Source organism: Gallus gallus, chromosome 2 (assembly GCF_016699485.2).
Source record: "Gallus gallus isolate bGalGal1 chromosome 2, bGalGal1.mat.broiler.GRCg7b, whole genome shotgun sequence".
NCBI lineage: Eukaryota > Metazoa > Chordata > Aves > Galliformes > Phasianidae > Gallus > Gallus gallus.
In genome coordinates this window covers 28227656-28243375 of record NC_052533.1, presented here as the reverse complement: position 1 = coordinate 28243375, position 15720 = coordinate 28227656, and the positions used below count along the sequence as shown (strand labels likewise).

At 34.7% G+C, this 15720-nt stretch overlaps 1 protein-coding gene across 7 annotated transcripts in view; it reads left to right on the top strand.

Annotated features, from left to right (window-relative positions):
* The window catches only part of ISPD (isoprenoid synthase domain containing), a 112216-nt gene that overhangs the window by 53431 nt on the left and 43065 nt on the right, over positions 1 to 15720 (top strand). For all 7 annotated transcript variants that reach the window (XM_040695713.2, XM_004939331.5, XM_046929476.1 and 4 more), the window contains exons 6-9: positions 1287 to 1384; positions 6030 to 6119; positions 6744 to 6836; positions 11685 to 11813. In XM_040695713.2, the coding sequence (XP_040551647.2) occupies positions 1287 to 1384; positions 6030 to 6119; positions 6744 to 6836; positions 11685 to 11813 (410 nt within the window). The remainder of the gene's footprint in view (positions 1 to 1286; positions 1385 to 6029; positions 6120 to 6743; positions 6837 to 11684; positions 11814 to 15720) is intronic.

The window sequence follows — 15720 nt, the reverse complement described above, 5'->3', positions numbered from 1 at the left end:
GGCTCTTGCTCTTTGATTTCAATCTATCCACTTGTTGCTTTATACTGATAAGAAATTAATTCAGTATAGTTTTCCTGCTGACCCATTTTTTGGACTATGCGGTTATTCTGTATTAAGTAGAAGCCAACTTTGATTTATCTTCAGTATATATTTTGCCCGTTGAATCTATGGGAAGCTTCTTCCCACAGTTCTGGCATCCTGTGATCTCCTGTCCTATGAGAACTGGTCATGCATTTTTGTTTTCTCACTTTCATCTGGTTGTGGTGGTTTATACATAGATGTTTATTGGTCTCTGATTTTTCTCCCTCCTACCCCATTCTTGCTAACATAATACATGAGTTGCTACCATTATTTTTGTAAATATTTTATAAATATTGGCCATAATAAGTGTCCATGATTCATAGACTCATTCTAGTTATCTTTTGGGATCCTCAGTGGTTAATTCACTGTTCCTACTCACAACAATCATTTAAAAAGTACAAATCATTTTCCAATAATGCTAACTGCATCCATTTTGAAGTTATTTTTTAGGCCTACATGTCTGGTTTTTTTTGTTTGTTTTTCTTTTAAGGTCTTTGAGTTTACAATAGAATGTGAGAGGTTTGCTTAAATAATCTTAAATGCATTTGATTGAATTTTAAGGAGACTTGTTTCTAAGGCTGTAGTTTCATAATTTCTTTTACATCTTTCGCTACTAGTTAATTTTGTAGAGGTATTCAGTACTTGTTTGTCCCTGAAGTCTTACTGAAGTCTGCTTTAAATATAATTAGACTTCAATCACAGTTATTAAATTTTTAGCTAATTACAGAACGACTACCGCAGACAAAGATTTATTCTGTGTGGTGTCTGCTGGACTTTTTTTTGTTTATTTTTTAATAGCAACTTCTTGGCAAAGGTGCTAATGCTACACTCAGTGGCATTGAATTGATAGGCAGCATAAACATTTCAAAAAGTTATTTTCTTGGTGGTCATCTAATGGGTGGTCATCTAATGGCAGTAATGTGGATCTGAGCAAATATCCTTTCACAGAAATCTGTAATTTAAATGTGATATTTTCAAATGGTAAAAAAAATCACAAAATGTAAAATGAATTTTAAGTTTGAGATATATATTAATTGTGTGTTTATGTTAATTCTACCTTGAAATAGGTCCTAAAATTAAATTTACAGCTGTTGAAAAGATTCTACCAGGAGACAGCAGTATATGTATTGAAGGTAATGTTTAACTGATAAGTAATTGATTTCTTTTTTGCGTGACATAGATGTGCTTTTTTTTCTTGGTTGCAGACAGCTTATCGCAACAGATTTGTATTATTACTGATGTGAAGGAAGCTGTTGTGCAAGTAGGTTTTCTCCTTCATGAGTGTCTAAGAAGCCAAATAAAAGTAAGTATATTTTCTAGTTCTCACAACTCATAACAAATTATCTAAATTCTGAATACAGACTCTGAGACCTCCCGCATCACTTGAGTATTTAATAAAAAGGACTAACACTAGATGTGGAAGTTACCAAGAATCATCTCCTGCCTAATTATGCTGTAGAGAGGGATCTTACGGATGCTTTTTAAAGCATATTTAGACTAGAGAAGAGACTGCATCCAGACTGCAGAGAGGCCATGTTCTTTAGATTTTATGAATTCAGTGAGCCCAAATTGTTACAAATACGTTACAGAAGAAATGCTTCTGTTACTTTGAAGTCTGAATTAAAGTCTAAACCAATTAAGGAACAAGCTGCATAACTGTGAATGTAAAGTCAGCCTTTTGGCAGAGAGATATGGAGGTGCATTTCTCTCACGCACTGCTGAATATTGATGGACTTTTCCACTGACATTTAACTATCTTTTCCTTGTTCATTATTTCCACTAATGGAACTATCACATATTTTCATTTCCCAAATATGATTAACATTTGGTAATTGGAGATATCTTGACTGATAATAGAGTAATTCTTAATTATGTATTATATGATGAGATCACAGCTTTCTTTTACACAGCGGAACAGAGCAGGAATGACTGTTCAAGAGTATAGGTTACCCAATTTGCGTAATTGTAGTTTTATAATGTATTTTGTTCGTGTCTGTTGATCTGCTTTTTGTGCTCAGTTAATATGGGGTGTTACTGTATATGGAACTGGCTGATCTACATTTTGAAATGAAACTTAACATTGCACTTTCAGCTTTTATTTGGAAGCAATTGTATTTATTACGGAACATCACTGTTTTTATCAATTGCATATCCATGTTTTAAAATGTAAAACGTTAATTGAGTTGAATAACTTTTTTTTTCTTGTCTGAGTAGCTATGTGACAGAGCAGAAGTCTTTTTCTGCTTCATTGATACTACATCCATTACTAGTTTTCCTCTTTTTCTCTCTTTAAGCTATTCTGCAATTGGTAGGAAGACATCACTTTCCCATGTTAAGAAAAAAATCTAATCTTTAAACATTGACTTAAGCACACACACTTTTATGTATCTGTCTTTTGCTTTTAAACACAAAAATGCCATAAGAAGCACTTCCATGCCAGTAAGAAAAAGAAAGAACTTGTTTGAACAATCACCTTTATGAAGCCAAATTTAATAACTTCAAGTCACATTTGTGTCAGAATTAATTAAAATCTGCAACATCTTTGGATCTTTTCATTGCAGAAACGACTAGCGGTTGGGTGGGTCAAGCATCTGATCCTACGGGACATTTGAATAAACCATACATAAAATTACCACAAACAAGGTAATGAAAGAAGAAAGTGAAAGGATTCCTACTGATATGAGACTGAATCTTTTTTGATGACTCTATTAAATCAGTCTAAGTGATGATGTCTAGCACTTTAGACAAGGAAGGAGAGGTGGCGGGGTGACTCTCTGTGTTAGGGAGAGTTTTTTGACTCTGTAGAGCTCAATACTGGGAATGATAATATCGAGTTGTTATTGGAGAGGATCAGGGAAGGCCAGTGAGGCTAACATCCTGTTGAAAGTCTGTTACAGATTGCTCAAGCAGGATGAAGAAACAGACAAAAACCATTCTATAGGCAGCTTGCAGAATTCACTTGGTCAGTAGCCCTGGTTATTCTGGCAGGAACTCCAACCTACCTGACAACTGCTGGTACAACTGAGAGGACGCAGTCTAGGAGGTTCCTGGAGTGTGTGAAAGATAACTTCCTGACAGCTAGTAAGAGAGCCTACCAGGGTAAGCATCTCATTAGGTCTGTTGTTTGCAAACAGAGAAAGAATGGTCAGAGTGATCAGAAATTTTCTTGGTCATAATGACCATGAAATGATTGAGTTTTCTTCCCTTGGAGAAGTCCGGAGTGGGGTCAGCAAAACTGCTACCCTGGACTTCTGGAGGACAGACTTCAGACTGTTTAGATTGTTGGTTGAGAGAATCCCTTGGAAGTCGGTCCTGAAGGGCATAGGAGTCCAGGAAAGCTGGACATTGATCAAGAAGGAAATCTTAAAGGCTCAGGAACAGGCAACAGGCTGCCCCCTGTGTTGGAAGATGAGCTGGCAGAGAAGAAGATAGGCCAGCTAAGCAGGGAGCTTTTGCTGCAACTTGGAGAAAAAAAGTGAGTTTATGGTCTTTTAAGAAGGGTCATTACAATTAAATGAAGAACAACAGGTGGGCCACAGAGAATCTCCTGCCTTGCAGTGGGGAGTGTTACCACTGAGGACAAGGAAAAGGCTGAGGTTCTCAATGCCTTCTTTGCTTCTGTCTTTAATAGTCAGGCCAGTTGTCCTCAGGTTACTCAACCCCCTGAGCTGGAAGTCTGGGGGTGGGAAGCAGAATAACCTCCCCTCAATCATCTGGACTAGTAATGTAGCATGCACGGGATGACCAAGGGATCAGGTCTAGCCAGTATGCATTCATGAAAGACAGGTCCTGCTTGACCAACCTAATTGCCTTCTATGACCAGGTGACGTGCCTGCCTAGTAAATGGGGCAAAGACTATGGATGTAATCTACCCAGACTTTAGTAAAGCCTTTGTTACTGTCTCTGACAGTGTTCTCATAGAGAAGCTGGCAGCCCATGGCTTGGATGTGTATTGTCTTTGTTAAGAACTGACTGGAGGGCCGGTCCCAGAGAGTGGTGGTGAATGATGTTAAATTCAACTGACGACCAGTTGCTAGTGGGATTCCTCAGGGGTCAGTACTGGGGGTGACCCTGTTTAATATCCTTTATGTAGATGACGCTACTGTTGTAGTAGGTGCTGGTTGCTGGCGGTAACACACTATATTCAGAGGAAGTGTTGATCTGCCTGAGGATATGAAGGCCCTACAGAGGGATCTGGATAGGCTGGATCAATGGGCTCATTTCAGTTGTACGAGTTTTAACAAGACCAAGTGCTGAGTGCTGCATTTTGGTTACAGAATCCCCATTCCTCACTATAGGCCTGGGGCAAAGTGGCTGAAAAACCTTGGATATCAATTTAGAGAATCATTTTATCAGGGATCAAGTTGTTGCTTAATGATATTTATGTTATTTGAATGAGATGAATAAAAGCATGGGTTATCATCATTAATAAAATGTCTTCTATAGCTTGAAAACATTAAATAAGAAACCTGGGATAAAACTAGAAAAGACAGAAATGATCTGTGAGTCTTTAAAAACACTGCATGAAAAATACTGATTCTACACAGCACTGGAAGAAGAAAAAGCACGCCCATGTTGGGAAATGATCTGAGAAATAGTAGTAGTTGCACGTGTGTTTGCAGAATGGCATGTTCAACTATTTTTTTTTCTAGTATTCTAATAGAATGAAGTAAAAAATGATGATATAAAGAGGCATTGGTTGTTTGGTTCATAGAATTCAAACTGACTTTACTAGTTTGGAATTTGCTTAGTTTACCAAAAAAATTACATGTGTGCAGTGATATGTAAAATGAGGATTTGCTCCTCAAACATGCATATAGCTGCTTATGTTCTTGTTTGCATGTTACTAGAGTAGTATGTGTGCTGTGTGAGCCTGTGCTCATTTGAGAACACATGCATAGTTTCAATGCAATCATACAAGGGAAGGGGCACAATTTGGCATCTCATGTGGAGGAAGGGTCCTTTTTGAAGCTAACAGGCCTTATACATTTACAAAGATTTGAGAAGTTCTTCAGTTGGAAAACCCACCAATAGGAGATGTATGTATATGTATACACTGTTCATATATGTTTGTCTTGGTACCTGGTACCTTTCCTGAATAATATAGCTGTAAAACAAAAGCTTGGTGTACGGCTTTATCCAATTGTTCAGGTTAACTGAAAAGTGATGCACTTAATTATTTTTTGAATGCTCTGGAATGCTTAAGCATTGTACATTCTGCTACGTTAGGGGAAAAGTAGGACTATTTCTTTGGGTCATGTTCCTTTTACCTTCTGAAAAGTCTTGCAGAGTATGTTCCTATTCATTTCATTAAGTAGAAGGTTGTGAAGACATCTGGAATTTCTGATTTTACTTCAGCAGAAGTTCAGTTTCTTAGTTGGTGTTACAAAATATATGTTTGTGATTATTTATAACAGAAATACTTTTCAGGAGATTTCTGAATGATTCTTGTAAACAAAATTCTAATATACCTGTGCAACAGTTCATTCATATGTACTTAATCATTTATTTCATTTTAGTTGCATGAAGACAATATATATGTATCTATTGAACTTTATAAAAATTTGTTCAGAATCAGAGATCTAAAATAATTTGGTTGTCTTGACTGTATTACCAGCCTTTCATCTCTGGTAACAGTTAAACATCCTAATCCAGGCAGTATATGTATATATCATATACACTGTAGTGTATATGATACTTTCAGGGCTGATTTTGGAGTGGTTCCCTCTAGCAGCACATTTCAGGAAGAATTTTCAAAAACTTCTGCAGGGTGTTGGACTCTGTGCTTCACTGTTGAGTTATCTAAAAATTCGAGTATTTAATTCCTATATTGGAAATAATATTTGCCAGTTTTACGCCATTTAAATTAACAGCCTCTTTGATGACTGTAGAAACTTTCACAGGTGTAAGTCTAGTTCATGAAGTAATAATATGTATTTTTTAATCAGGTTGAAGCTGTATCCGTATCTCTAAGCAAAGGCAATAGCCATCTACAGAACATCTTTTCAGGACAGTGCTACAATTTTGTTTGCATAAATGTAAGTAGGAAGGATATATGCTTTTACTGTTTGCACTTAAGCTAACTAGTAATAGTAAATAAGAATTATATTTGAATAATACATTTTTTCTAACCTCTTGATGTATCTGTACTGATCTTTGTTTTTTCTGATACATATTAAAATCAACTGTTGACCTACTGTTCCATTCTTTCTCTCTGGGTTTTGTACTTCCCTCAGTATATTCTTAAACTGTCCGTAAACAACAGAGATGCAACTGAAAGTGGTTTAAAATTTCCTTTCATAGAGATTATAGTGAAGTGAATTGTGTCATGAAGAATATCTCATGTGTGTAGTCATCTAACTGTGCATTACCAGTGTGGTCAAAATAAGTGCTTTGAACCCTTGTATGGAAACAGAAATGTTTCAGTGGAACTCAGATACAGTTCAGTCAAGATCCTGAAGCTTGTTGCATCTATTTCTTAAACATAATCTTAGTCTCCAATTTTTTCAAACAATTGTAATTTATCTGTTTAAGGCATTAAAATATATAAAACAAACAAAAAGCTATGTATCTTTTTTGGTAAATAATGGACCTTTGAATTCCATTTGAATGAAATAATTCTTTGATATTTTCAGTAATTCTAAACATTTTTGTTTATTTAGGATAAAAAGTATGCCACTGAAGAAATCCAGCAGCTAGTGAATATGTTAGAAGAATCAAATATTCCTCTCTTACATCCAGTTGTTCTTATTTCGGTACGTAACTCCTATAATTTCTTGTGGAAAGTATCTAAGGAAGTGTTTTTTAACAGTTGCTCTCTGTTTAGGCTATTTTGAGAGACACTGCTGTGTCTGAATAATATTTAAAATTTGAACTGTAAATTAAACTGTGAAAAGTGTCATTTGCACTTCAGCAGAAGTAGTACATTCTGGCAGAAAAAAAACAACACAAGCAAAAGGTAAACTATTATACAGTTCTGTAAAAGATCTGTTATGGCTGTTCATATTGACTTGCTAACTCCTGCTGTTCTGTTGTGCTCCATCTCTTCTGGGGATGCTGCAAATGATGTCATCTGCTAGAACGCACAATAGAAAGAAAATTGAGTGGCTTTATTTTTCTATGTTATGTAGTTTCTTAAACATTTTAAAACTTATTATTGCTTTTCTGTATCAAGTATTAAAAATGAACTATGAAGTACATAGGAGTTTAAGTAACATACTTATCAAAATGCTGTAAGATTGAAGCATATATTCTAGTATGTGGCAAAAGTTTTGAAGTATATTGGCTGAAATTCTTTGAATATTGTTGCCAGAATAATTTTTACATTTCACATAGACGACCGCTGAAGGTGTACATGACTTTTATTTTACTTAGTCTGGTAAAATGGAGACTCAAGTCTCTGCACAGCCTAACGAGTTACAATTCTGTCGTTATATTTTCTGGCTTAATAAATAGAGATAAGAAACATTGGGTTGAATGAGCATCATTAATGCCATAACTCACCAGGGAGTGTGCCTCTAGACTGTATTTATTACATTATCCAGCAACACTGTACAATAATCTGTTGTGACTTTATATTCTAATTCCTATACAATAGCCTTGAAAAACAGACAAGTAATTTTACATGGAGCCTTAATGGTTTCTGAAGTGCATAGTCTAGTGATCTTGAGCCAAAACTGAGAGTTCACTTCTGATTTTTTTTTTTCTGAAACCTTATTACTGGACCAATAAATAAATGAGAAATAATGAAGATCAAGTATTTTCCAAATGAAAAAACTGATATCATCGACTGTGTTATCTTATGTACTGAAATACTATGACACCATGGACTTTAAAATTCAGAACTTATTTCTATGCTTCTTCCTTTTTTTTTTCCCTGACCTTTTTTTCTGAGGAAGTTCAGGGTGGATCTTTAATTTTACTAAATTTTCAGTGACATGCCTTCAATTATTTTGCTCATTTACAGGTCTAGTAGGTATGCAGAATGTACTGGACTGAGAATGTTTTCATTAGCCCTTCATCAAGAATGTCAACAAACATTTCTCTGTTAAATTTTGAGGGTGTGCAGTTAAAGTTAGAATTGTTAATCAATTAGAATGATAGAATCATAGGTTGGTTTGGCCTGGAAGGGACCTTAAAAATTATCTGGTTCCAACCTCCTTTTCATGGGCAGGGTTGCCAACCACCGTATCAGACTGCCCATCCAACTTGGCCTTTAACACCTCCAGTGCTGGGGCATCCATGACTTCTCTGGGCAACCTGTTCCAGTGGCTCATCACTCTACAAGCAAAGAATTTCTTCCTAATATCTAATCTAAACCTCCCTTCTTTTAGTTTTAAACCATTACTTATGTCTCATCACTACACACCCTGATAAAGAGTTTATCTCCATCTTGTAGGCCCTCTTTATGTATTCTAAAGCTTCTCTTATCCAGGCTGAACAACCCCAAGTCTGTATACTTGTGTTCATGGAAGAGATGCTTCAGCTCCCTAATCATCTTTGTGACTCTCCTCTGAACCTGCACTAATAGGTCCTTTCTTACGTTCATCAAAGTTGAGTAATGCTCCAGTGCTAAAAACATGATTATTTTCTGTCAAACTCGTAGCTAGTCTCTACCCTGGACCTTTAATTAAGTCTGTTTTTTTTTTTTTTTTTTCCTGTGAAGCATAGAATGTGGGAACTTTATTTAAATGATTGCAGCTATAATATTCTGGGCGTAATACTTCATGAGAAGTAGATATGGTTGTAAATAATGGTAACACACACTCACTGTGAACCTCAGGTACTAAAGTAGTAGATCTCAAAGTCATTGTAGTATCCAGCACCATTTTGAATGAAAGTGTACTTGTTTGAGCAGTCTGCTGCATGCACAACTTACTTCAGTGAACACCTTTTAGGATAGCCTCAAGTCACCATCCCTGGAGGTGTTCAAGAAAAGTGTAGACTTGGGGACAAGGTGGTGATGGGTTGATGGTTGGACTAGATGGTCTTAGTAGTCTTTTCCAACCTTAATGATTCTATGATTCTACGAGGGGAAATGATGTATTTTGTTCCTTTGCTGTTGTCCAGATTATATAATTATTCAATTGTTCTTAACAAGTACTTGAAATTTCCCAAAACTGGACAGTGGGAGAAAAGTCTTACAACTAGGTGGAAGCAGTTCGTAACATTTAAAACACAGATATGTGTATTTGTAAATATAAGCTCTTAACAATGAAGTATCATAACTATAAAAAGACATTTTGTGCTACACTTTCCCATTTTGTACAATTATGTACTATCTTTTTGAAAGAAAAGATTGAAGGTGGACTAGAAAGTATGCTTTAAAAAACTAAAATATTAGCTAAGCAAATCATTGTCTCATATTAATCACCAGGAACTATTTAAGTCCTTTAAACTTCTGATCCCTAAAACTCATTACCGATGTTATGTCTGGGAGATAGAAACTTCTTTCAGCAGTCTTTAATTAAAGCTGGGTGTCCTCTTCAATAAGGCTTGTAAGTGGGATTCTCAACTTTATTTTTTGTCACATACATCATTTAATATAGAACCTGAATGTACTGTTAGTGACTTACGGGTCACTTCTCTTTTGTTGCAGAAGGGCACATAAATGTTTCTCAGACAAAATGACTCAGAAGTTTAAGCAATTTAATGACATTGTTATGTATATGTTTTAGGTACTGTCTGTACAGGAAGCACTGTTCTCATCTACTCTCAAAAGTAAAACTATTCCTTTTGGTGAAGGATTGAAAAGATAAACAAAGAAAGCAGCTAACTGCTTCCATTCTGTTCTTGTAATCACTAACATTTTGTTTACAGCCTGAAGAACAGTTTGGAGTTATCAATAATCAGAAAGTTCTTGTCTGTTTTTGATTTCAGAATACTTGTAACCTTTTTCTAACATTCTGATAATTGAGTGCCAGTTTAATTTTTCCTTCTAGTGTTTGATTTTTTTGGATGTAAAAAATGACAAGTGGTACTACTGTGTTAAATTATCTGTTTAACCAGCATAACAATGATCTTGCACTGGATATAATATCGACTTCTGTCCATATTCCCTCCTTTCCATTGATTGCAAAGTCTGTCCTTTGTACTGGTTCTTAAGGGAGCTTTTTGTGGCATCAGTAAGCTGGAGCAACAACTGGACTATTGTATGTGATCAAAGGAGAAATAGGAAGTGGATGATAAATTTTATGCAGTTACTTCACCTCCTTGTTTGCATCACACCAATATCCAATCCAACTTTGCTATATCCATCATAATAGCATTCTTAAACTGATATTACTTTTCTTAATAATTTATGCTCACATTTGTAGATGCAAGTATGTAACTGAATAGATGTGATGTTATTATGGTTGTGGTAGTGCAGAAATAAAGGAATTCTAGTGCTTCAGCTCTTAGTTGCTAGCATTTGGGCATAAAAGTAAATCTTGACGAGTTAGGTCATGATGTCTCAAAAAAAACAGGCTTAAAATTTTCTTGTATGTATCCATAGAGGAGCAATACTAAGCTTTGTTTTTTTGGTAATAAGTAACCTTAACAAAATTATGAGTGTTTGGAAATTAATCTCTGCCTGTGTAATAGAAGAGAACAGCTTTACTGCTCGTGACCACGTGCATAATAAACAGCTTTTTTAAAAATGTAGGAAGAGAAAATGAGTAAACGCATATTATCTGTCAGGATAAATTGAACATTAAGGTACAAAGGGAACTTGAAGTATGTTTTGCAATCACAGCTCTTTCAAGCTACCTCTGTTTCTTCCTCTCTGTATTACTTAAAGATAAGCTTTATATGGACAGAACTATTCAGCCAGAAAATATATTTTGTTATTTTAATGGAAAAGGTTTCTACTGTTAAGAGATGCTTACATTTTACATGTACAAATTATTATCCTTAATTTTGATTTCTGTAGTTATCAGGAACTTTGTGAAGTAAACTGATCAAGCTGTGGGAATTCTTAAGTCTTGGAAAATGGTTGAGAGAGCCCTAAGCTAGTTAGTTGTTACCTCCCAGCTTAGGTTCTGTAAGATGCACACTGTTTGTGCAGCTTTCCCACTGGGTATGAGACCTGCCTTTTCCTGTCCAGGAGTTCAGGATAGTCATATTTTATTTTGAAGTAATTTCTGTTTTTTTAAACATGAAGTGTTTTATTGAAGCGAATCCAATTTAGGCAACAAATATGCTACACTGAGAAATTAGTAAGTTTGGGATAAACCTTTGAAGAATGGAATTCCATTTGGAAGACCTTTAAGATGCTTGAGAAAAACAGCTTTATTTCTCCATTATCCTGACAGTGAAAATCTGTAAAAGTTAGGTTAGAACTTAGAAATGAATGTTTGTTTTCTAATTTAGTTATCATTTAATGACAACGTTGTGTTCTGCTTTGTTCTGGCATATTGATCTCATGGTTCTTTGACAAGAAATACTTGTCAGCAAGTATGTGAATGATGGAACTCAACCTGAATAGAATCTAACTAAGAGAAACCTGGTCTTTGCCTGTGTTCTTGTATGTGTCTAACAATGGTATGAGATATTAAAAACAGCTGGTCTAAAATAACACACTTCAAAAAAGTGTAATTTTTTTTTTATTTGTTCTTTTGCAGGCTCACTTGAATAGTTTAGAAAATACTTCTTTCAGCATTGATTTGGAAGAACTAACTAGAATGAAGAAATTTGCAAGGGAGGTGAAAAGGAAAAATATTTTGGTTTATGGTCTCCTTGTCCAATGTAAGGTATGTAAATCTTTTTCCTCCTGCAAAGTATCTACTTTTGTAATTTATATGATTAATGATAGAATCTTCATCTAAACCAAAATCAAAGGGGATTAATTAGGACATGAAAAGATTTATAGGAAAGATTCTTGCCTGTTCTTGATCAAAATTGAGAAAGACCTGTAGTTATAGGCAAAAATGTTCGCATTTTGATTAGAGAAGAACAAATGGCAAACACTTTAAAAAAAAAACGTGAAAACGTCACAGCTCTTTTTTCTTTTCCCTTTTCTGCTTTGAAGTCTGTAAAAAGTAGTGAAAGCATTTTTAATCAGTGATTCCAATGAATTTTACTCTCCCCATCAAGACAGTGTGTGGAATTCAGGTGACAATAAGGGCACAGCAAAGAGGTGGTGAGACAAACACTATCCATGCCTCCAATAACAGCCAGTTTCTTCAGCTGCAGGCAAAAATAAATGGCATCCAGCATCTTTTGTACTCATAGAAACTATTTGAAGTAAACCATTTAGACTGAGAAATGCATTCTGCCAACCAGAAAGGTAGACCGCCTTACATCCAGCGTAGATACGCTTTTTGCTGCTTATGTAGAGATTTTTACAACTTAGTCAACAACAAACAAGGAAATAAGTCAGATGTTCAATGGAAGTTTTAGTATAGAAGGATAAATGTAGTCTTACCTGATTTTTTTTTTTTTTTTGAGAAGGTTTTTGATTTTGTATATGACGAAAGTTCTGATTGACAAAAGTTCTCTATAGGTATACCTGACAAAACTGTATCTAGCAAGATTTTCCCCCAAATTCTATTGGCTTTATTAAGAGTTATGTGTATCAATATCTATTGATTTATGCTTTTACAGACTTATGGTGCCAACATAAATATTTTGTATGGGACTGATGTTATAACATGGTAGTAGTTCCTTTCTTGTTTGGTTAACATTAAAGAGCATACATCTATTTTCAGACTTCTTTCTGGTGCTCTCAAAATTCAGTTTTTCCAGGGTGAATTCTGTCTTCCTATGACAAAAGTCATTTGAATAACTGTTGAAATGTAGCTTTAAGAGGTCAAAAAAGCACTTTATTGTGGTCATAATTTAACATTACAAAATTGACTTGAGTGTAAGTGTACTTCTTTCCTCTTAAACTTAATGGAGTGTATTATGTTTTATATGCAGATGGACCAAATGCATGTAAGCACATAACAGCAGTTAATAAAGCTGATTGAATGGAAAATCTTTTATAACCATAGCATTATAGAATGACTTAGGTTGGAAGGGACTTTGAAGATGATTTATTTCCAACCCCCTGCCATAGACAGGGTTGCTACCCGCTAGACCAGGCCACCCAGATATATGTTTAGCTCATTTAAATGAGCAATCAAGTCCACCAAAAAGACATATCACAAATTATTTTTATCCATTTTTGAGCTTTTTGTGAAGTAGAAGATTACAATATTTGTAAGCATCACAGGTATTCTGGCTACTTCTCCTGTGTTAATTCTGTTAATTCTGTGTTAATTTATTATATTACTTTATTAAATAACACAAGCGCAAGTTTAATAATTAAATAATAAAACTTACATGTCTATTTAATAAAAAAGCATGTGTCTTCATAAGCATCCACTTGTGTAAGTAGGCCGAAATATCATTATTGGCAATCACTCTGTTTTACTTATGAAAGAGCAAAAACACATGTAATGTGCGGTATGTGTGAGTTTCAATTCAACTAGGCATGTGCGGCAATTGTTAGAGGCAGTATTAGCACTTCACTTTGCTCTCCCCTACACAGCATTCTGTATTCACCTATACAGTCTGGGCTTGAGCTACATGCAGTTGAGTCATGAAAAATATCACTAAAAATCACATTAAATGTTAAAATTTTATGATCTTATGTGGTCACATTACTAGCTCTCCAGGGTCACTTGTTGCCTGGGGGCTGAAGGTTGTACATGCCTGCTTTAAAACGTGTCCTGCTTGCAAAGACTATAAATTGTACTTCAGAGCATGATTTGAGAAGTCACTGAAGTATTTTACTTCAAGTGCAACCCATTAGGTAATAGGTCAGTCCTCTCTTTGCTTTTACTGAAGTGAAAGTTAAGGCATGTCACATTTTGGTAAGAATTTGACTCTCCAGCAAACTTGTAATCGCAAATATCTGTCCTTTTAGATATGGTATCTGTTCACTGCTTGCTAGCTAGAGTGTCTGCTGTCACACTTACAGGAGTTGCATGCTTGAGAATGGAACAGTGAATTTAATATTGAAATGATGGGGAGTCCATAGAAAGTGGAACCACAAAAAGCACCAGCTACTGTAATGCAGGATGCTTGGGCTGTTGTTGCAATTTCTGTCAGTATCCACTATCTGGAAGTCCCTGCGAAGTATGGATTTGGAATAAGAATGATGACAGATTTCTTCATGGAGCTTCCCTCTAGCTGACAGGCTATTTCATCACTGTATCTTCACTACATGAACAGTTAATATGCTCTTTTACTAGTTCTTAAATATGAGTAAAGCTTAATGGACAAATAATTTATTGAGACATATTACTATTGAAATACTGAGGTGAAATTATTTTACATTTGTAAGGTATATATATAAATAGGTGTGATGACATGTTGATATGAGAGAAATAAAAGAATATAAGGGCACTGATTAATCTCTACATTAGAAAAGTAGATTTGTTGAAGTAAATCCTTTCTGAGATATATATATATATCCTTTTGAGATTGATAGATACATTTTATATATTTTTATATATATAATGTTTTGGAAGTGGAAGTGAAATGCTTTTGGTACCAAGGAGTACATTTTTGACAATATTGTAAGTAATAGAATGGCCTAAGATAAAGTGTGTCTTCATTTTCATTTGTTAAATGCAGTGGTTATTTGATATTTAGAAAAAGATATTTAATAATTGTATGAATATTTTGTACTCCAAGCAATTAGTCAGGAAAATTCAAGAAGGTAGAGGTAGAAATCAATATTCACAGAAAATTGCATTCTGAACTCATAGAGTATATTTTTGAGGATTTTTCACTTGAGTTAAAGGAAATAGCTGATAAACCAAGTGAGTTAAAAACAGAGAGACAAATCCAGTTTTAATAGAAGATATTAGTAGTCTGTGGTAGTAACATGGTTGACAAAGCTCCGAGTGAGTTTAGTACAAGTACCTTAGACTGAAAATGACGTTGGTTGGAATGGTATCGTTGATATATCATATCAGAATTTTCTTTTGTAATAGCAGTCCAATCTAATGCGAAACATTTATTCTGCAAACTAGGAGGGAAAACTATAAAAAGAAGCCAAATTAGTCTTGAGTAAACACAGTTTTACTTAGAAGAATTCTAATGAACCAAAGAATACAGTAGGTAATGTCACAATATTGTATCCATGTCTGATTTATGTCATCCAAACTGCAAGATTTCAGAGGGGGAACCTCAACTGTATGTGATAGTTCTGTGTTCTGAACAATGGAATCATATAGAAATGGAGCCTTGATATCACAAAAGCTTAAGTGCATTATATTATTCTATATATATATTTTACAATATAGTATGTGGCTAATGATTTTATATTCAAGTGTGTCAGTTAAATTTTTAAAAATACTAGTTCATCCATATACTACTATTCAAGTAATAATCTCATGACTGAATAGCAGAAAATAGTCAACACACTGATCTTTGTGTCAAAAAACAAACGGATGAGCAGCCTTTTTTCGTATAGAAATTTTTACAATTTTTACAATTATTAAGGTTACAATAAATAAGAGTTTTGGTCTAAAAATTGCAGTAATATGTTACTTTTCACACAGAATAAAAGAAAAATATAATCTGGAAAAAATTATGTGCATGGATGCACACAGGAAGCTGCAGAGAGCTTTAAAAATGTGAAAGTTGATTATAGCACTGTGCTAA